We start from the raw sequence: 23,957 nt of genomic DNA, 5'->3' as shown, positions 1-23,957 counted from the left end.
ACCACAAGGGGTCTGAGATTGGGAAAGGGAACTCTGAGGCCTAACACAGTTGGAGACTTATTGTTTTGTAGTACTGACAAAATTGAAGCTTGGGGAAGGGAACAGTGAGAAGTTTCAAAAGGAACTGTTATATTTCTTTTGTGGTGCATGGAACTAGAACAAGTTGAAGCTTGGGGAAGGGAACACCAAGGAACTAAAGGCGCTGAAGGTATTTGAGAATATTACAAGGGCTCTGTGGAGAAGGTTACAATGGGCCTTTATGATTGAACTCAATTTTGTGACATTGCCTAAACTACAGCTGGTGAGAAGACCACCTGAAACCAACCTTGGTTTCCTATTTTCTGTTGTACCACTATTTTCCCTTTTTAAATACTTCCTGACAACATTTTTGTAAAGAGGGATGGCAAACATAGGTTTAGACACAGACAGATTATTGTTTTGGACTTTCGGACATCGACGGCCCTTAGAAACATCAGTTAAGGGAACTATCCCTTTAGAGTTAGGGCCAGTTAGGCATTACACAACCCACGAACCTTAGTAAATAAAGGTTTTGAAACTAACATCTTTGAGTCTGTGTCTCTCTTGATACCATGCCTGTCTCACAATGACTAGTTCTTCCTCCACGACCCCTACGGGTACATGAAAATCTCCTTTGGCCTCTTTGTGTAGCCTGATCTCTACCTCTGTCCAAACGAAGAGTAGAAACGAAAACAATGCCCTTTTCAATGCTGGGGAAGTCAAGTGTTGTGGCTTTTGTGGTTGACGAATGGCTGCACCCAAAGATTTATCAGCTGCTTTAAAAGCCTGAAGCTTCTCTAAACTGGACTTGAAAAACTTGTATTCGTGTATATAAACTTCCAGTATCAGGTGTACATTACACATAAAAATACTCAATAGAAATGCAACATTTGATTCTTTATGACCTATAATAGTAGAAACCATATACTGTTAAGAACACTAAAACAATAAAACAGAGGAGAGCATTGCTCGCAGCCGCACGACATTCTGACAGTCAAATATCATAACCTAGCAACCTCATTGATAATTGTATGCGATACCTTGGTTCAAAAGGTAAGACACTCAATGTTTGAGGACTATTTCAAGGCCCTCTTTCTCAGCAGCCAAACCCTATGCAGATATCGCGTGGTTGCAAAGACAATACAGGGAGACGTTGATTGCCTGAGAAACCGTTCTGCTTCTACTGCACAACAGGCTCCCGTTGCTCTCAGAATTGGTCTCGAATACAGTTTTCCTAGCGTTATTGTACTAGGGCAGATCAATAAGAAATGTATTAGAGATTCAGAAACTGCCCCACCCATGGGACGCCCCCTTCCATGATTGTGTAGACGAGGCTACTGGGAAAATTCCCAGCCTCATCCGTAAAAATAGAGGGATCTTTCGAATGCGGGGTTTATTAGGTCTAAACTCCGGGGCCCTGTTCTAAGGCCTATTCAATATATTCTCTCCCAGTCTTACGGGACTGGACATTTGCTAACAATTGGCCCCTTGATCTAGCTTTGGAGATCGTCTGCTTCAAGAGTGTACAAGGTGTTCTTAAAATGAGGCACCCATCCCCAAACTCTTACCTCCCCCTCCATGGCCATTAGGTACAACAATGCATCCCAGTAATTCTCCAGCCCCTCAATTTCACCATTCTTCTATCCAATACAAAACGGGTTTGAGGACCAGTTGACATGACACATGGTTAACATCAAGTTCTAAGTAGACTAGCGCTGATGGAGCACTTACAGGGAGTATGAGTAGTTTCTTCAAAAACCTGTGTTCAGTTTCCCTATGCCAGCATATCCCCATATTTCCAAACCATAGAGAGCTGCGGGAAGAGCTTGATTTTTATAAAGTTTAAGGGCAGGTGATACTGCTCCACTCATTACGTTCATGGAAGGATTGTATAGCCCCACTATATTTCCCCAATGTTATTCCCGACTTTTCCACCACAGAGTTCCAGCAACTGGTTTTTATGGAACCGGACTCCCAGGTATTCTAAAAATCCAACCTGCTGCAAAGGAATACAATTTACCACGACCGTAAAGGCACTACTTTTCACAAACCTCGATTTAAAAACCATTACCTTAGATTTCTCAATGGGGCGTTCTGCAGAGAATGACTGCATTGTCTGTGTATTTTTTGTATTTTTTGTCTGCCATTTTGGGGCAGTCCTGTTATTCTCTCACCAGGATATCTATAATTTCCTGAATATATACATTAAAAATAAGAGGAGCCAGGACACACCTCTGTCTGACACCTTTATTAATCTGAAACGTATGCGTCTCCTCACCCCCAAGGACATATTGTACTGTTGCCAGACAATTTGAATCTAGCGTCCCGACTAACGAGACCAGGGAAAGGGGAGCTTTTCTAGTTAGTAAAATGTTCCATGGGGCTTCTCTAGAAACAGAATCGAAGGCTGTGCGTAGATTTAAAAACGCAGCACATAGTTTATGATTTTTGCAAAACTACATGCTTCTCAATTTTCAGGTAAACATAAAACACTGATCAAACGTCCCACTTTTTCCTTTTTAAAGTCCTCCTGGCGATCAGTAATCGCATTGTTCGAATCTGCCCCTTCCTGCAAGTAGCTTAGAATTATCTTGCAAAATATTTTCCCTGCACCGTCCAATAACGATATTGAGTGATAATTGGCAGGGCTTTCCCTTGTGGCTTTTTTGTACACTGGCATGAGTGATCTTTGCCACGAAGGAGGCACCAAACTGAGCGCAATAATTGCATTGAAAACATTGCACAAAGTCGTAGCGCATACTCCTACCTCATCTTTAAACAAGCCAGGCGCCTTCCCATTTTTTGAGCCCTCAGGGCTTTCTCTACTTCTTGGACAGACATAAATCAGGGTTTTCTCGGGTAAGCGTAAAACCTCATCATTGATTAGTGCCCATGTTGCAATATCTTCAACCGTTTTATACAGATTTGAGAAGTGGGTTTGCCAGCCATCTGCATTTAAACTGCAATGAAGGGCACATTTGTCCTTTAACTTTTGTCTGTAACCATCTTCCTGAAAATATTAGTCCTGCTTTCGAGTGCGTTATATAGAGAACTCAATTTTTCCTGTGCAAATACTCTTTTCTTTAGTCTGGTTAAATTCTCATATTCTGCTCTTAGAAAACGCAGTTGCTGCACGGACAAAGGTCGTGATTTTTTTAATTGCTTCCCTACATGAACATCTTCCTCTTAACTGCCGACGCTGGCAATGTTATGTGCAGGGTCAGTCTGTCCTTGAGTTTCTCAATTCACTTAAGGTCTCAGACAAGATGAGATTCCTTGTCTACTAATGGCTGCCAAGTTATCCATAATAGCACTAGGAATAGCAGGCTTAGATTCCTGTTCCATCAAGTTTGCCCATTTGAATTTTTGCAGGCATTTCCCGAGACACTAATTGGCCGAGTGTTATTTAGCACCCGGGGATTTCCTATGCCCAGCCAACCTCCTCGAATTGTAATTACTGAAGGAAAATTATCATTTTCCATTTGTGCCCAGACCTTGAAGTCACTCACCCAGGCCCAGTCAATCTCTGAGATGGTCATTCTGGAACCAACCATTACATGCCCTCAGATTCAAATTATACAAGCAAGCCAGTCATGTCTGTCGCTAAGGGGTGGACCTTCCTAGGAGGGGCTACCTCTGGCACTGGAATGTCCCAGGCTATGTCCTGATCTGCCCATAGTCCAAGTGCCTCTATCGGCTCAATTTTTAAAGTAAAATCTCCTGCCAAGATAGTACCATATTTCCGACCTGCCAAAGGTCTTAGAATCAAATATCTCCTGTAGCTTCTCCACCACTTCCATTTTCAGCGGGCCCATGGGCCTATTATAGATGTTAATCAGATGCACTACATTCCCCTCTCCAGTTTTCACTGATGGGTGCTGTAAATCCATACAGTTGGTTGGCTGGCTTACAATCTTCCAACCATACCAAGAGTCCGCCACTTGGCCTTCCCTTGGGCCCTTTCACAGCTGGAACACACAAGGCTTTATAGCCCTGGAACGGACTGGTACACCTACCCACATCTCCTATAGTAAGATCACTGGTATCCGCATATAAATGAGCACCAATCTGCGTCTGTTTATCCAAAAAGGTTCGACCCGTCAAAGTGCATCTCTAAATGTCTTGACTGGATGTCAGGAGCAAATCCATATTTGTGTAGCCATGCAAACTGATGAATCACAGGTATTCAACCCTTCTCCCCTAGGGAGAAGACTCCCCCGGTGAGGCTAGGGGCGTGAGCCCGCTCCTCAAGATCCTCCCTAGGGGTCGAGACAAGCGAGACCTCACTTTGAGAGACTCCCACTTTGGGGACAAAAACTCCTGTTCCTGTGAGGAATTTCCTGAGGGAATTACCATAGCCACCTATATTGGACTGTCTTCCATGGAGAATGCTATGGAGGCTTCATGTTTGGCTGAAGAAAATAAGGAAAATATCCCTTTAACTTGAGATGTGTATTTAACTATGACAAGCCGGAGGAGAGGAGAGTCTGATACGCAGAGGAAACTCCTTGAACTCATCATGCCTTGTGGATGCGGAGTCAAGGCAGATCAGCAGATTGTGAAACATGGAGTCCCGGTGTACAGAAGCACAAGGAAAGTGGTACAAACCTGAAGAGAAGGAGAATGTATTCGGTAGTGGCGTGACCATTAATACAGAGTGGTGGACTGTACGCCCGAAGAACAGTGCAGAGACTACAGTGACAAGGAGTCTGAATGCCATTCAAGCACCAGCGTATGCAGACTGTAGACGTCTGACGGCGAACTGAGAACGGGAGACTGAAGAACAGGGAAAGGAGTTAAAAGCTGTACCAAGCTAGAGACAAGTCCTGCAACCATTCCCCAAATTACGAGAGGTACCAGGGGAATTGGGAAAAGTGGGAGGCACATTGGGGGTTCAATACTGAAGCCAAAAAGGGGCATCCTCCCCATCTGATCTCTCTTCCTCCTCAAAAATGGAAGACAGGGATTGGAAGATTTTTTCAGGAGTACTCACTGGCGTTGATGTAGATTTGGTTTTAGCCTTCTTATGAGTTTCCTCAGGCCCTGGTGGCTGAACTGACAATTGGTACCTTTGGCTTTGACGGCTTTGGCGTCGACATTGCAGTCTATGGCGCCCAAGGCTTGGATGAAGTCGGCGGGCTCCTTCGATGGTTTTGGCGCAGAGGGCTTCGAGGGTTCTACAGGCTTCGAAGGCATCGATGATCTCGAACGCTCGCCATGTCTCGAGTGATCCTTGTCCATTCGAGGCCTCTCGATGCAAATCACGCCGTCCACCCGTGCTCAAAGCCGCGCGATTTTTGGTTCGGGAGTGCTCCTTGCCGACTTCTACAGAAGGCGCGGACGGAGCCTTACCCTGCTTCTCAAATTTGTTTTTAGCATCTCCACCCAAAATGCTTCCCACTCCACCTCTGTCGAGGGTGACGTCATCGTATGTGATAAGTAGCACGCACGGTGCCTGTTGGCCTCAGTTCTGTTTTTCTGCACGCCTTGTTCAATTCAATTGGCCAATGAGGTTGGAGAGTATGCTGAAGACTACATCTCAGAAACTGGAAAACCCTGAAATAATTGTTAAGAGCTCCAACCACCGACCAGGAGACTATGGCCCAAGAGAGTATGATTATGGAGGGTGGGTTAAAATAACACAGCCTGACAAAATCCCCAAGCAAGCAGTAAGAAATACTTGCTGGTAGAAGTGCCAAGAGGTATTGATCCTGGTACAAGAGGGTGACTCACGGCAGCAGGGTGAGCATACCTATGCCTGGCTGTGAACATAAAAGCAAGTACTCACTGGATTGTCAGGAGGCAAGCAGGGCACTATATCTTTTGAATCAAGATTGTCAAGAAGCAATTTTAGTGTTATATCCCTGAGTGAACCAAGAAGTGTTTTGGGGGTTATGTCTTTGCTATTGAACACTAGATCAGTGAACCTGAGGTAGATCAGTAATCCTATAGTTAGGCTATTGACACAGAGTTGACTCAACCCGACACTATTAGGATTGCAGTTTTTTTATTATTTTTAGTTTGTTGCTCCTAGGAGGAGTAGGCCTTATCCATACCCATCCCACAAAATTGATAAAAGCGTTGAAATGGACTACTGCGTGTTCCGTTGATCCTTTGCCACAAAGCCTTATGCCGACTAAGCCCCTTCTGTGCTATTTTCTCATCTTTGAGCTGTGTACAAATGTCAGTACTCTTCTTTGCCTTTTGTCTTTCTTGAAACAGGATCCCAGGCTCTCCGGGATTTTGATAATAAACATATATGTCATGAGCATCTTCCTGGCTCGCATCATCTCTTCTCTTCTTTTCTACACATTTCACAAGCTTTTAACAGTCTTTTCGGTGCTTCACAGGAGGCATAGAGCTGCAGCATGTTGACCATCAGTTTGCAAAATTAAGCAACAGAGCACTGGCACACACTGGAAGCATCTTCAAAAAAAGACAAAAAGCCTTAAAAAAGAACAATCTACGTGTCCTATAGTTCTATAGATATGAGACAGCATGAGCTTTCCAAACTACTTTTCCTGTAGTCCTAGAGATATAAAACAGCATGAGCATTCCCTAAGGGTGGAAGATTCTGGAGTGAAGATTTGCTGGTCAGCACCAATTGCTTAAAAGTAGGCTGTTTGGCAGTGCATGGATCCTTAAGGTTTTGTACACCTAGTTAGTTACACGCGAAAGGCATTTAAATTCTGTCCATTGTTGCTCTGACTGCTGGAAGATAGTTTTACATTTCTTGGGATTCCCGGCCTGAGAAGTTGGAACATTGATAAAAGATTCAATACTGGAGAAAACATAAGAACAGTAGCTGCCCTATTAGTAGTAGTTAGAGGTGTTATTAAAAGTATAAAGAGTATTAGAATTAGTAATACCTGTATTGGCAGCCTCAGAGGCAAAACTAATTCTAGATGTAGTAGAACTATTTCTACTAGGAGTTATACGAGCAGAAATACTAATGTCCATAGCAATGGCAGTATTTTACTACTAGCTAGAGTATGGGTAGCACCAGATGGACCAATAGTAAAAAAGTACTAATGGGACTGGTAAGTCCAATAGTAGAAGTATTAGTACAGGCCAGTGGTTCTCCTTAAGAAGTACGAGTGTAAAGGCAATGGTAGGTCTGTTACATAGAACTATGAGGGCTCGGGTAGAATCTTAACTGTGTATTTGGGTAGGCTAGAGGTGTAGGAGGGATAGGATTGGCAAGTAAAAGGAGGATGCCAGGTTATCAGAAATAGAATCTTGTTGATTAGAAACTTAAAGTAAATACAACCTTTTATTTTGCACCTTTGCTTCTGTAAAGAATCGGTAGACTGTCTCCTTGCCTCCTGTGATGTAACCTTTACTTTCAGAGTTTGAAAGAAGTTTGTAAAATGAAGGATAGCCTAAGTGAGAAAAATGATTCAGCAAAATGAGAAAATAAGCTAGATGGGAAGTATTTTTGTTCGGAAGGACGGACATGTGCGCGTCTTTGTGGTACAAGGACATGGAATATCACATCCGCGACCCCGTCTACTGAACGGTCATCAGCTGGGATGTCGAGTTTGAATATCACTACTTGTCACGCACCTTAACACACCACTGTCCTCCGCAACATCTTCTTTAAAGTCTTCACTGCTTTCTAGCTCCAGCTCCATGGACAGAACAGATTCGAAGTGAAGTTTTTCTGGCTCAGTGGGGAATCTGCAAACACAGAGATATTAATGACAACTCAAACATCAGTAGCCGTTCAATCATGGTTTGGTTTTGTTAAGCAGATGAGTAATGTCTAGAATAATACAATTGTATGTGATCCTTAAACATTAAAGGGAAGTATACGGGAGCTGGAGGTGGGCACAATTACATCATTTGATTCTGTATCATGTGTTGGATGTAACACAATAACAATACATTCAAGCAAAAAGCACACTAGGATATGGTACTCTGCACATCATCATCATGCAAAACTGTACAGGCATCAGATTTTCCATTATTTTGGCAATAATTGCAAAGTGATTACCTGCTGGGCTAATGATTTAAGGCGGGGCCAGTGAAGGCTTCATGCCTGCTTGGGGATCAGGTATAGCCTCACACATTTATGTGCAGAGGTGCTGTAGGCTGCGCTAGGTTAAGCGTTGTCTAACAGCCAGTCAAAACGGCCACCTCCTTAATTCCAGGGGCCAATGGTAAGCAGTTAAGGCCTCGGAACTAGGTAAGCATGCAAGCTCTTTTTTGATCCTGCTCTTGTATACGGAAAGTGAGTCTGGCAACAAGGACATTACGGGCTAACACATATTCGAGACACGTCATTTTGATTCTCGCCCTTCTGTCAGAGGTGCATGGTCCAAGAGAAAAGGAAATCAGGATCCTAACAGAGGAAGCCGTTCCAGACCCAGGGAACACACTGGATTGCCTCAAACACCAGATATTTGGCATATAAGGGACCATGGGTTGATGAAAGAAGAAGCAGAAAACTAGCGAGCCACAATGCAGGGAGGCATCTTCATTCTCTTATCTACAAAGCGTTTGCTTGCTGGCTTCAAAATGTATTGTCCATCTCTAGAATAAGTTGAAGAGGCAATGACTGCTCTCGCCATGATTCTCAATATATGGCTGGGGGAGCAGGAACCTGCGACCAGTCAGGTTATATTCGGCTAATTGCATCTGGCACCTACTCCAATTCTGAAGCAACAGCAGACCAGGTACTTCATCATACATTTGAAGTGATCGGTAAAATAATTCCATTCTCAGATGTAAGACTTTGTGCTGCCTTAATTCAGGCTAGAAGACTTTCATAACTCTTTGCAGCTGCTCCCATTCTGGCAAACCTTGCAGAACATGTTGCTCTTTCAACACAAGAGATTTCCCCTTACAATCAGAGTCAACCTTGAAAACGTTTTATACCAGTGTGGAATTCTGCAAAGAATTCCGAAACTAACGCAACCATAAATATCTCTATTTTCAAATTTTTTTCATCTGCCTTTGCTGGCTGTCCTTGCCATTTGTGTGTGGCATAGGTGCAAACATTACGTTCCCGTCATTGGTTGGTTTCCTCATGTGGTTTCATCATGCAAGTGTGAAACCTCCCTTATTGGAGACATTTCTCTGAACATTTGCTGCTCGGCGGGAGTGCTTCCGTGTCAGGGGCCTTTAAGATAAGCAGCTGTATCAGTCAGAGCAAGGACAACTCTGACAGTGTAACTTCTCTTATTTGTCCTTTGATTTTGGCGCTTTTTGGTGGCGACCAGGAACTGGCCCCTGCTGCCTTGCGAGTGCTTTTCGGCTTTCAGTGTGTAAGTTGGCAAATGCGGCACGCAGTGGTGTGTAGACCAGATCGGTCTTATTCTTGCACAGAGTGGTTCATAGAGATCTCTGCAGAAATGCATTGAGCAGGATTGTGCTGTGGAGGTGGCGCTCATTTGAGCAATCAAGACCAGTCTGCTGTTGAGGGTTTTGAGGGTAACACGTTGATATGATAAAGGATGCTAGCCCTGCATCTGATCTTGTGGATCGCTGCCTCTGCTCCCTCACCCTGCCGATCAGCTTTTGCTTTCTTCATTTCCTGAATAGTTTTAGACTGTTTTGCAGGTCGATGTTAAGAGTGGGCATTGCGCAGACCCTCGCCCCACCCCCTCTCGCCATTCAACTATGCCACTTCTTTGATTCTGTTGCGAAGAATAGCGGAAAAGTTATTTCCTACAGGTGGGAACCCAGGGGATTAACTTTCGACAAACTTGGAGCCGCTGAAGTGACAGTGTTCCAAGCTTTTATTCTGCTGGATACATTTGGCTAAGTGTACCGGGCTCTGGTATAGGATATGCTTAGTTTGCCCCGTTTTTCAGCAAAACTGCCACCATTCTCATCTCAAGAAGAGTATGAAGTTTGACAGGATAGCCATTTCTCACCACATTGCCTCCAGATGCAGAACAGTGGGGTGGGGCAACCACATCCGTTTGCATTGGTCTTTTATCAAACATCTCGGCATCGTACTGCACAAAGGGCTTTGATCCCACACGTTCTCTATGCCCACCCAACCCACAATACTTCTCCCCCACCCAACCTGTGGTGGTAGAGAGAGTTGGGGTAGGCCCTACCCCAAGCCTCTACCCCCACTGACCCTACCACCACCACACCTACCCCCACGCTATCTACACACACCCACCCTTAACCCCACTTCTCTATCCCCAACCACCTACCCTATGCCCTCTCTCTCTCTACCCCCACACCCTACCCCCACACATTTACCCTACCCACCCTACTCCCACCCACCCTTCCAGGACTCTCTACCCCACCCTACACCCATTAACTACCACCACCCACCCTACCCCCATTCTCTCACCCCCACTTTCTCTACCCTACCCCCACTCTATCTACTCCCACACCCCCCACTCTCTACATCCCCCCACTCTCTCTACATATCCCCACTCTCTCTACCCCCTGTCCTTTCCTACCCACACTCTCTCTGCACCACCCACCTACCCCCACACTCTACCCCCACCCAAACTACCACACCCAAACTACCTCACCCTCTCTACTCCACTCACCCTAACACCACCTTTCTATACCCACATACCCTACTGCCACTCTCTACCGCCCTCACCCTACCCTCCCACCAACTCTACCCCATTCTCTCTGCCCCCACCCAACCTACACCCAATCCAACCCCCAACCTCCTAACCGACTCTAGTCCTGTTCTTTCTACCCCACTCACCCTTCCCGCACTCTGTACCACCACTCTCTCTAACCCAATCCTTCCACCCCACCCCCACTCTCTCTACCCCTACCAACCCTAAACCCACCTCTCTATCCCCACCAACTTACCACACCCCCACTCTCTCTACCCCATCCACAATACCCTCACTCTCTCTACCCCTACCAACCCACACTACCCTCTCTCTCTACTGCCATGCACCCCATCACCTCTTGCTCTATCCCAGCCACCCATCCTAACCATTTTTCTCTTCTCAAGCCTACACCTTTTCCCACACACACACCCTACCCTCTATATTCCCCATCCACCCACCTTACTTGCTATCCCTATCCCCTTTCATCCTACCTCTCAAACTCTCGGTTTATTTCTTACCCGCTCAGACTTTCTTGCTCATATTTCCTCTTGCTCAACATCGTCACCTTCCATCAATGGCTTCCTCCATTGCTCCACTCCCCCTCTCATTCCATTGCACACCTGCACCCCTTATCGCATCCTCTTTCAAAACTTTGCAGTCTTCTCCTTCCACCCTGGTGCCTACAAATGCAAAATGCAAACGACAGCAGTAAACGCCAAAACTATTGGCCTTGCCGATGCTTGTTTGATCGTGTGTCTGCTCATGATGATTCAGTGTGTATATGCTATCTAATATATTGCCAGGACTGTTTCTGCAGACTTGCTCCTTGGAATCTCTGGCACTTTGTATTTTTTGCAAGTCTGTCTCCTAAAGTTCATGGCTGCATGCCTCCAGATGTCAGAAGGAAATTAACAGCTGCACTGCCTTCTACAGATAGTGCCACAGACTAATTAAGGGATTTGAGTTTGTCAGGCCCCAGCTGCACCAGACATGGCGGTATAGAATTCTGGGAAGGCAGAGGGGGTGCGCCGAGTCGATCCAACGCCAAAACAAAGGTAAATGTTAATTTACGATTTCTTTTGATTTTTTATCTCTTCATGTGTGCTTCAGTTATAGGATCAGTGCCACCACTTTAATATGCTTCGACACTACACAGGGCAAACAACCGGCCAGGAGTAACGGTTCTGAAATCTGTCTAAATGGCTCAGTTTCAGGTTATTGTATTGGAATGTATTGTTCCTCCCAACCCAATGGAGGGTAGGCTGTGGCCCTATGTGACAAGGGTATCACAGGGTGCAGGATCAGCCATAAAGTTAAGAAGCAAGGATGGGAAAGCAAGCTCACAAAGAGAGGATAGAGAAACAAAAGAAGGCAATGGGTGATTGTAGTAAATCGCAGAGCTCTAAAACAGACACGACTTAATTTCTATACATATGCAGATCACTAATGCATCTCAGCTCAGTTGGCAGAAAAATCCATACTCTTGCAGTCGCTACTGACCAGAACCGATGCAACGCATAAGAGTGGTGAAATCTATCGATAGTCATAGTACTCCCAGTGGCAGCTCTTTGAGGACGCAAAGAAGTATGCCATCTTAAGTGATGCTTTCATTTTTTGACATGTTTCCATATATAGCTTTGTGTGCGATAGTCAAGAGTTTAAAATACATTCTTGCTTTTACTGGAAGTCAATGAAGTTGTCACACAATTGGAGTAATAAGTGCATGCTTACGCATATTGGTAACTAATCTTGCAGTAGTATTTTGCAATAACTGTAGTTGATGAATGAATGAATCGATAGCTTGGCATATACGGCATTACAATAATCCAACATGGAGTTTACTATAGCTCTAAACAGAGTGCGCAAAGTGCAGTTGACAGAAATGTCCTTAAGGATCATGAAATGGTAGTTGGTGGAACATAAAGTTTTGTTTACCTGTGATGTCATTGATCAGGAAGAATAAAGTGTGCTACCTAATGTTTTAACAGATAGTTGAAGGTTGATAACACAAACTGAAAGAGTAAACTCCAAATATATCTGAAATTATTTCCTAAGGGCGGATGATAAACTAATTAGTAACGTCTGTTTTTTTCTTTGTTCATTCAAAGCCTATTATCTGATATCTAGTGCTCAACAGTTTGAAAGACAGATTAAATATTATTTTGTTTAAAATCAGCCTCCTCATCAAGACTAAAGATGATCTGCATATCACCTGCGCAATTCTGAAATTCGAATCCTACGTTAAATGGATCGTGGTGGTTTTATATATTTAATGAATAAAATGGGGGAAAATACAAGCTCCTTGAGGTACCACGGAATGAACTATTAATGGGTCTGAGGCACATTCACCCACTGACTGTAGATACTTTATTGCTCAAAAAGGCGCATAGCCACAAGATGGTTGTCTAACAAGCCTTGGTTATCTCCTGCAAGCGGCAAAGGATAATTGAGTGATCATAGGTGTCAAAGGCTGTTGACAAATCTACATACATCAGAAGTCAGAATATCTTTGGTCTAAATTACGGGATAAAGAGTCCAAAACACTGAAAAGGGCCACCTCTGTTCATCCACTGGATCGAAACAAGGATTGTTCATCTCCAAATAGTTCTTTTCAAAATAGGCTGGCAACTGGATAGATGCAGCTTTATCATTCACTTTCAGTAAGAAAGTAACATTTATAACAGGACAATAATTAGCACATTCGTCAGGGTCCAGGGTGGATTTCTAAAGAAATGTTGTGACCTATGCCTCAATAAGGACGTTGGGACTGATCCCTCCCAAAAATAGGCGTTAATAAAATTGGTTAACAGTGGATTTAAGAAATCCACACAGTCTTTGATGACAATGGTTAGAAAACGATATCTGGATAACTAGAGAAGTACTCCACACTAGCGCCTCGATCTGTATTACGTCTTTGATAGCACACGGATCTGTATTTGCTCCCCAAAAGGGATTCCTGCTGTCTCTCTGGCCCATGTGCTAGTGCCCTTCTGTGTCTCCGACCTCTAACAATTTACTAACTGTATAGTGAACTACAAGGGAGATCAGAAATGGGAAACAAGGTGTATGAGGCCACTCTGTTAGGGAAGAAAAGGAAACTGCCCGTCTGGCAGTATAGCAAAATATATGGGCGATAGCTTTGGGCCAAACAGTACAAAATTGTTACTAAAATAGTGTAGTAAGACTGACAACAGTTCTGACAAAGTCTTCCCTTTCTGCAGATCCTTCAACCAAAAATGCCCTCAAGCTGTACAGACTTTTTAAAGACAGAAATCATACCATACCGCCGAGGCAGAATGGCAGGCATAGATCGATTAGCCAGAAGCGGCTAAATATACATAGGCTTTCCAGTTTTCTGTTGAATCTGTTAAACCCTGGAAAAACACCACCGGGAGAAAAGGTGTCTCCTGTGGCTAAAATGAAAAACACTGTCCTCCCCCCACCTCCCAGTGGTGCCTTAGTGGGAGCAAGTATGAGCGCACGTTTGAGGGAGTGAGGAGGTGGCTGGAGAGGGGGCTTGGATACAATATGCCTGTATGCCCTCTCCTATTGCTTCCTCTTCTGCCCCTGACCTTATTAAAAACAGTGCAAATGATACCTTACATCGTTTCCTTGGTCAAAAAATATGTATATTTGGCAGTGGTCAGGGGCTATTTTGAGGAATTGTAGAATTGTTTTGTGGCTGCAGATTCACATCTCAAAATTGGCAAAAATTCCTCAAAATAGCCCTTGACCATTGAAAAATATTTCTATTTACATAAAATGGTTTAACCTGTATTTTTCAGTGTCTTTATTTGTGCCCGAGACACTCCCCTCGCATCCAGGCCCGATCCACTTGAACTGTGCTTTGCCACGATTGTGACCGAAACCGAACCTGGCATACTGGTGGAAACACGGATTTAGTCCAGATATACAATCTTTTTGTGACAAACTAAACCCTGAATCTAGTCCAATCGACCGCAACACCAGTGTCACTTATGAACTGAACAGTGAAATGCCCTCCACCTCGACGCCATGATCAGACATCTGTATGTCGACTCAGTGAGTACTATCCTAATGTATGCACCACAATGATTAACTGCCTTAACTATCTTCACGTGAGCACATAGCTAACCATTGTCCAACTGTGAGATAGTGTCTGTCTGCCTATGTGCCCATGTGCAGTTATATTACTGATTTGCTCTTCTCTGCATAGTTCTCATGCACTCTCTCCCAGAATCGAATGACCATTTTTATTAAGATATACAAAAATCGACCTAGCCTACCGTAACATCCTGATTAGGATTGTGTCATAATGCTAGAACTTGTTTTTATATACTGATTCCGTAACTATGCAACTGTAAAAGCAATTTACCTCATCTTTGCTCTAGCATCTTTGCACAACCTGTTGCCAGTGGTTAGTTCCACTGTCATAAGCCTAGCCAATAGCCTGTAAGTTAGCACTACTTTCTACCACACTAGCCTCTGGCAGAACGTCAGTTAACTGCATCAAGCCATTATAATGGAGTTGCCTCTGTTGACAACAAAGTATAATCAAGCTCACCGCTACTGCCACACTGTGACCAATACTCGGAACACCGAGTTAGGCTTGCCTATCGACCAATACTCATGTGTATGGAGCACCTGGCCTACACCTTATTTACTGACACCTGGTGGGTTCATGTTCAATATGCACATGCTTACCTTAAACATTAGTCTCACAAGCATCCCTCTCTTGCTCAACCTGCTAGGGTGCCTCTCTATATTGCGATCACAAGTCCCACCGACATGGTCTAATATGACACCCAACAGCCCTCACCCTAATGAACTTCTGAGCTACCTCAGACCCAGCCCACTCCTAAGCAATCCTTGCACCCTAGAGGCTAGAAACTCCAGACTCCGGTCCTTAGTAAACTCTTCGAACCACTCGCCCGATCCCTACCCCCGGCTAACAACAACAAAACTAACCTCCCCACTGCCCAGAAGACCACAAATGATAAACCTAACATTTTCAAATACACCTTGAACAAAACTAAGAAATTGGATCCTTCGGCTTCACCGGCCACCATAATAACACCTGCCCTCCCACTCAAAGCAGCATTAATAAATGCAAGGTCGCTAATGGCTCATGCTACAGACATTGCCGACCTGATACTGGTAGACAAACTGGATTTTCTTGCCATCACCGAGTCTTGGTTGCATGATGCAGCAGGCCCTTTGCTTTCCTTAGCTATCCCGGATGGTTATACTATCATCAGACAGGATAGGGATAAAGCACCAGGCGGAGGAACCGCCAATATTTTCAAATCTAGCCTCTCCATGAGACTAGTTCCCGCCCATACTACCCAATCCTGTGAAGTCCTCACAGCCAAACTCCCTTTAGTCAACTCACAGATCTTAACCATTCACCTGATCTACAGACCCCCTGGTCCTATTGGAACATTTGAGGAGGACATTTACACTCTTTTGTCCAACAACCTTAAAATTACCTCTCAAATATTAGTTTTGGGAGACTTTAACCTGGGTTTCAACAACCCTTCAGATGAACATGCCATAGCCACCGCTAATATTCTATCCGAACTAGGCCTATCTAAATAAAAAACACTGAACCTACCCACAATAAAGGGAGAACCCTTGATTGGGTGGCCGAACACAATTGCACTGCCAACATCACCTCTATCACCTTGCATCCTTGGACAGACCACTTCCTCCTGTCTTTTTTACTTCTTCCCACCAGACCACTTACCTTACCTATTCCTACCGCCCCACCCTGCCCAACAAGAAACAAAAAGAATATAACAATGGACAAAGTGATCCCAGCCATCCTCCCAAACCTCAACTCGCTCAAGGATGACCTTGACCCTGGTGCACTCCACTCGTTAAGGAGTATAATAAAATTATGTTATCTACACTTGATACTATTGCACAGATCAAACTTAGACGTAGTAAGCCTAAAACTCATTTGAACAAATGGTTCACCCCTCAGCTCAAAGACCTCAAGAGGAGCTGTGAAACTACATGGAGACTACTCCCATCTGCAGCTAACAAAACTAAACTCAACAAAATCTCATCCCAGCACAAAAAGGACATTTTCCTGGCTAAACGCAACTCTTACAATAAACGCATCTCTAGCGCTAACTCCAGCACTAAAGAATTGTTTTCCATCCTGAAGGAACTTGAGTCCCCTATCATCACTCCCGATAACTGCACTAAGGACAAAACATGGTGCTCAGACATACAACAGGCCCTCTCCAATAAAGTCACCACCCTTCAAAACAAAATAGCCCAAAAAAAACCAAGCCTTAAACCATCCTTCCCCGCCTAACCACATCACTGTGAATGTTCTTGCGAAGGAAACACATTCCAACATGACCCTCCCCCGATTTAACTTTACCAAAATATCCATCCTGGAGGTAGAGAAAGTCATCCTCTCACGTAAGCCCTCTAACTGCCAGGGTGACCTCTGCGCATCTCAGCTTATAAAAGATGCCGCGAGAGACCTTGCCCCTTTTATAGCCAAACTCATTAACACGTAATTTGTATCTGGCACCGTCCCATCCAATCTCAAACAATCCTGGGTGCTCCCGCTACTAAAAAACAAACTCTAGATCCACTCATTCCTACAAACTACTGCCCCATTACAACAGTACCCTTCTTGGTAAAAAATCCTTGATAAAATTGCCTATCTCCAAATTCAAATATCTGGAACACCACAAACTTCTAGGAGCACATCAATCGGGCTTCCGTCCCCAACACGGAACTGAGACTGCCCTTATCGACCTGAAGTCAAAAGTTGATGAGTTGAGAGACAAAGAGAAAACAGCCCTCCTCTTGCTTCTTGACCTCTCGGCTGCATTTGACCTTGTGGATCACAAGGTCTCATGCAGACACCTTGCCTCAGCTGCCCACTTCTCCAAAGAGGCTATAATTTGGATCGAGTCCTTCCTAAGCGACAGGACCATGAGGGTTTTCTCCCCTACAGCAGCTGACCCTATTCCCATGACCTGTGCGGTGCCCTAAGGCTTTTGCGTCTCCCCCACACTATACAACATATTCACCAAGCCCCTTTTTGATGATCTGGACCATCTTGGTATCACCTACACTAACTATGCAGATGATACCCAGATTCTCCTCCCACTTTCTGGGGATTACGCTAAGGATTTGACCTTGGTGTATAGGGTGTATCTCATTATCCAGGCATGGATGGCTACCCATGGTCTATGCCTGAATGATGACAAAATAGAGCTCATCCTCCTGGGTACCCACACTAACCTTAAGAAACTAGGACAAGATTACTCATACTTCATAATTGATGGGAACCTTACTAAGGTGGCCAAGGAGGTAAAGACTCTTGGTTTCTACCTTGATTCCACTCTCTCTCTGGAAAAACAAGTAAACACCATGGCCTCCGCCACGGCCTACACTTGTACATTTATTAGAACTGGCAAACCCTTTTTATCTGACGACAACTGCATTACCCTGGCTAGAGCCCTGATCCTTCCTAGGCTCGACTATTGCAATGCCTTATATATTGGTGCCAACAAATCAACTATCCAAAAGATACAAATCCTCCAAAATAATGCCTTAAGAGCGGCACTTGGCGTGCCTGAAGGATCACACATCAATAAGGCACCAAAACAACTGGCTTTCCCCACCCTCAACAAAATTCAATAAAAAATGGTCTGCCTGACTCACAAGGCACTGAACAATGCCGCCCCTAGCTATCTTATGAATAGATTCCAAAGGAGACCGTATACCAGACCTTCGAGGCCAACTCATTCCAACTTCCTCACTATCCCCAGATTCAAGCTTTCCAAGGTTGGTGGCAACAGTTTCCCCGTCAAAGCTGCCCAACTCTGGAACTCCTTACCACATCCCATCAGAGAAGATCAATCCTATCCAAAGTTCAGATTTAGTTACATCCAATGGCTCAAGTCGAAGGATAACTAATGTATCCCACACCTATGATTACACTCTGGTACCCCCGCACCTTCCCGGTATAGATGTTTACACACTTATTTGTATGTACTGCACCTATGTATTCTTTGCTACACCTATACTATATTTTCACCTATGTATATTTTCACTGTATTTTTGTACCATCTTTGTATCACACTTGTATTATTACCATACCCACATCGTATTGCTATATTTGTAATCTGTTAATCAAGCTTTGCATTACCTTAACTGCTGCACCCTGATACACCAGCGTCTGGTGCGCATTATAAATGAATAAACAAAACAAACTCATATTTCACCTCCCTTGAATGTAGGTTTTGAAAAAGACATTCACAGACAGCAAGAAATGCAAGTTAAATTGTTATTTGTAAAACAAAGTATTTGTTAGTAGGCAGGTTTTGATCAGGCTGTCTTTTTGGTTATTCCAATATATGTAGTGTTATAACAAGACACACACATCTCTGATACATCCTCTTTTTGTAAAATTAATTATTTGACAGTGGACAGGGGCTGTTTTGAGAACTGGTTGTCAACTTGTAGTAATTTTTGCAACCACACATTCACTTGGCCCCGAAAAATAAAAAATGGCCATGAAATTTGCCACACATCCTCTAAACAGCCCTTAATCATTGACAAATGCTGTTTTCCTTTTACAAACAAAAACAATTTAACATTTGCGAGACACCTGAGGGTGTCTCACTTAGTAGTCCCCGGGGATCTGCCATCCAGGTGGCCAGGACACGGCCATCGCTATTGGATCCAGTTCCTGGGGGTGGACCAGTGGGGGAGGATCACCTAGATGGGGGGACTTCGGGGAGTGGTAGTGCGATTCCGACAGGCGAGACGCGGTATCCCCTTCCTTGTAACACCTTTTCCCCATCCTACCCCACAGGATATTTAGAAGCTCTATCCCCCTACCCCCTTTTCCGACACAAACACTTTCGTACACTGTAACAGACAAGAGAACACTACAAGCAAGGCCGAATGCATGAGGAAACAGCTACACCAAACCGGCAGTTCAAACAGAGGAGTAAGACAGCGAGACCAGGAGGGGCTATGAAGGGGGAATTGCCCATGCCCTTTACAACTCAGACCCGCAAGGTCTCAGAAAAGGGAATTACAAGACCAGGGAATATTGCTGACTTGTGGAGCAACAGATGTCAACGGTGCACGGGGGCCCCCGCATTGACAACACAGGCACGGAAGCATGCTGGCTACCGCGGTACTGTCCTTGACTCCAGCAGCAAGCCAAGCCAAACAGACTCAAGACAGTGAGTTGGAGGAAGCTGATAGGAGACCGAGCTGTGTTTGAGCCCAAGGTTGCATGTGGCAACATTAGATGAACACAAGAACTTGAGAACAAAGAACTTTTGAGAATGCCCAGAGAAGGCCTGCTGCAGAGTTGTCAGCCACTGTAGGAGTGCTCAGTCGAAGGACTCTCGCTGGCCCTCGTGTATTGAAACTGCAAGTACCAGAAGGCCATAGGAAAGGGCTGCGTGGGGTGTCAAGAGTGGTCCTACAAGGGTCATGTCAAACTCCCTTGTACAATCAAAAGTCTCTGACCCGTTGACGGAAGAAAGCTAGGGGAAGAGAACCCCTTTGCTTCCTGATAAAATAGTGAACATTAGTGACCTAAGGAAAGTGTGAACCCGACGGAGGGATGCCAAAGAAAAGCTAGGGGAAGGAAACCCCCACTTTCCAATAAGGATGGGAAATTGTGAATTAAGGCTAGTGTGAACTCAACGAAGGGATGCCAAGAGAAAGCTAGAGAAACAAACCATGCTTTCTAAAGAGTTGAAGCAAATGATGTACTGTGTTAGAACCTCATGAACATTGTGTTCAAAATGGCTAGGTGAACCCGACGGAGGGATGCCAAGGGGAAAGCTAAAGAGAAGTAAATCTTGTATCGTGATAAAGCAAAGTGTACTGCGAGAGCGGCAGATGTGAACCAGACAGAGGGATACCGGCGAGTTGGGATGAAGAGTAATACACCGGTGAACATTGTGCGACAAGCGTGAAACCGGACGAGGGTTGTCTGCAGTAAGAAGTTGTTTAAAAAGACGTTAAGGCTCTTCAATATCACAGTTGCATTTGAAAGGCTGTAATGAACCCGACAGAGGGAGGCCCAAGTTGCAAGGAGGATCCTAGCCTGGCAGAGGGAGATCCCAGGGGCGAAGAGCAATCGGCCAAGGTGCAAGATTACCGAAATAACTTTTGTTTGTTGTTTTGATCTATCAGGCCTTGTAAGGCATGAGACCTTGTAGAAAAGAGACTTGGCCCCTGAAGGTTCTGGTATCGTTGAACTGGAATTGTGAACCTCGCACTGGAGAGGCCCAGGATTGTGCTCTGCTCAGAAGTCCCGCTTTGTCCCGTGCTAAAAACGTGGGGAAGGGAGACCCAGCCATACCATCTTAACTTACCATTTTGTGAACACTTCTTTCTTTTTTGGTGAACATTATCCCGCACTCCTTTTTGTAACTAGTAGTAAGGATTGGCAATAGGTTTTTAAGTATAGGCCCTTTTTATTTGACAAGATGCCACAAGGAATGCCTTATTATTTCATGGTTCTAGCTTGCTCCCATCTTAGATTTAGGTTTAGAATAGGCGTTTACCTCACCCATTTTAAAGTTCAATAAACACTCTTTAACTGTGATCACTTGTGTCTGTCTTTACTGTTGCCACCATGAGTTCCTTACACATTGCATTGGCAGAATCTGTATTCATTCTCCCAGGCTCTTTGCTTCTGTCCCTGATGTTGAGATAAGACAAGCAACAGGTGAGAGAGGTGGGTGTCTAAGTAGTCAGTGGAAAATTACATTGCTGCACAGTAACAGTATTGTTACACTTTTAAAGCCCTTCTCGCTCCAGCTCATTGAGGCCCTACCAACGCTCCCTACATGCAAGTTAGAAAACTCAAAAGTCATTATTTAACCTCATGCTATTTTCTATTCTGATACATTCAGACTTCTGATCAAGATGGAGAAAACAAAGCTAGAATGATCCTCTTTTTGCTTATCATGTTTCTACAAGGATGTATATGTTTGTCAGAGTGGTTTACTATGATTTGTGTATAGAGTATTCTTTAAAGTAAAAAAAGTGACCATTCATAGAGCGCCTGGAGAGCATACAAATGGCAGGAGTGAAACCAACATAACATATACTGCACATCACAAAGTGTGTTTGCTTATTGATTTACTCATGACAATTTGTTGTAATGTTGCTTTCCATGATCCCATCAAGTATCAAGGTCTCATGTCACTTTGTGTAACATAATTTTCTGTTATTTCACACTAACGTCAATGCATATGCAAATTATAGCCCCTGCACGTCCTTTGTCACACAGGCCCTCACACATCATACATCCTGCCCTGGATATTGATAAAGGGCATCATTCAGTACACAAAATTGCCTTAATCCTTTCCAAGGACAGTGTCTCACGACTTCTGTTGACGGCTTTCTCAGCAGAATTGTGTTGGCTTCCCCTTTTGAGAGACTGTTTGCTCAATAGCCTGTCCATTGAGAACATTGTCCATCCAATGACGGTTCTACTCCAAGAAGCTTTAATGTTAATAAACTGCTATTTTGGAGGGAGTGGTTTCCACTCTTCCACTGGTTGTCCAATCAATAATGTAACCCACGTACTAGCCATCCTTGAAGCGTTATTGCTGCCAGCAAAAGTGATTGATTACATTGAAGGCCCATACCAATGAGGAGCGTGTACATTTTCATGGAAGGAGTTGACTGATTAGACTGCAACCCTTGCATAAAGATTGGGAAACTACCCCAGTCGTGGAAGATGACCTTCTCATTCTATTTTGTTTCACACCGGAAGAGATGCCAGCATGGAAGAAGGAAGGAGGCACTCTAGACGTGTCTCAAGTGTGGATGTACCTGACAGAAGGCCAGCCCCCCAAATTTGTGTCTATGTATCTAGCGAGATTGACGGATGGCGTGGCCCGCATTGGTAAGGATATCATTCTCTCCCAAATAAACAGCCAGCTGCATGCTCAGGGTAGGAGTGCTATATTAGAAAGGGTTAACATAGGTTGCCCAATCTGCCAGGAGTACAACATTGGTAAGAAAACAAATGTAGACCTGTATGCCCATCTGCCGCTAACAGGCCCCTTCACTAACATCCAGATGGAATTGATCCAAAGACCCACAGTTGCATCATATACGTATCTTTTGATACTGAAGGATGTGGATGGGTCAAGGCATATCCATGCATACATGATGATGCCATCACAGTAGCAAAACAATGTTTACGAGATTTAATTCCCAGCTGGGCCATCCATTGACATTGACAGGAGGACTCACCTTACAAATGAGGTATGATGTAGACTGTAAGGGTACTGATCAGAACCTGCATGTCCTCCTACTCACCCCAGGCCAGTTGGAAAGTTAAAAGGAAGAATGAGGAACTGAAACTACAATGGTCTAAAATGTGTGCCAAAACACAGGTTGTCTTGACCGGATGTCCTCCCACTGGCCCTTATCTACATGAGGGGTGGTTGGCCAACAAAACCTTTGCCTCATCTCAATATGTAATACTCATGCCCCAGCCAATGCATCTTCCTTTAGCGGCCCCTACGATTTTCAGCCGCACCAGTCTATTGTAGCAAGAAGACCAGGTTCTAGATTATTGCTAGGCACTAACAGTTTGTCTTGTTTCAATCAGCTCAGAGGTCCAGGAGGGGTTGTCCGAAGCACCTGAAGTAAAGAGGCACGACATCCAAGAAGAGAATCTAGTGTATGTGAAGAACCACTCCGGTTTAACCTGCCTGCAGGACAGTTGCAAGTGACCCCACCTGGTCCTCGCTGGCACTAACACAAAGTTTAAAAAACATTGAACACAGACCCACTAGTTCCCGGCTAAAGGATTGCACAAATGGCTATCGGACAGGGAGAATTTGATGTTGTTTTGGCAGACTGTGGGCCCAGAGGAATGGCACACAAAGGACTGAGTGCTCCTATGCAACAGCAAAGCTCACAATAATTTGCGTCCACGACCAGGGGCCAATAGCACAGGCTCTGTATCTCCAGCCACCTGAACTTGCTGTCCTGCATTCTTATAGATAGGCTCAAAGTTTCATGGCCACAGGGACTCAACAGCACCTCCTCCCCAGTCTGTATCTGGAGGCATGCGTGTCACAGTCCATGAGGGTTGTGCCATCTGGGCAAAGGGAGGACTGTCTTTGGGTCCACTGAGTGTGAGTCAGGGTGGGACAGCACGCAATAGGCCCATGAGAACCTAGCTGTTCTGTTTGGGTATAGTCTAACCTCAGCCATCAAGGAGATCGACTTGGTCCTCTGCTTGCTGCCATTGTCGGCAGCCCTGTGGACCAGAAACACCCTGTTCAACATGACTCAAATGTTTGCCACAAACCTCAGAGTCAAGGACTGTTGGAAATGCTTTAACCCCCTGCTCACTTGCATCAAATCTTGCCCTTGGTGTAGTGA

The 23,957-nt window shown here is 44.6% G+C and overlaps 1 protein-coding gene across 1 annotated transcript in view; it reads right to left on the bottom strand.

Annotated features, from left to right (window-relative positions):
• Positions 1–23,957, bottom strand: part of HYDIN (HYDIN axonemal central pair apparatus protein) — a 3,273,799-nt gene that overhangs the window by 2,003,691 nt on the left and 1,246,151 nt on the right. Inside the window, exon 24 of the mRNA XM_069654775.1 lies at positions 7,585–7,698. Within this exon, the coding sequence (XP_069510876.1) occupies positions 7,585–7,698 (114 nt within the window). The remainder of the gene's footprint in view (positions 1–7,584; positions 7,699–23,957) is intronic.

The sequence above is a fragment of the Ambystoma mexicanum genome, chromosome 1p (assembly GCF_040938575.1).
Source record: "Ambystoma mexicanum isolate Mex_15411 chromosome 1p, UKY_AmexF1_1, whole genome shotgun sequence".
In the NCBI taxonomy this organism is placed as follows: Eukaryota; Metazoa; Chordata; class Amphibia; order Caudata; family Ambystomatidae; genus Ambystoma; species Ambystoma mexicanum.
Note: the sequence above shows the minus strand (reverse complement) of the source record. Positions and strands in the feature narration are given on the sequence as shown.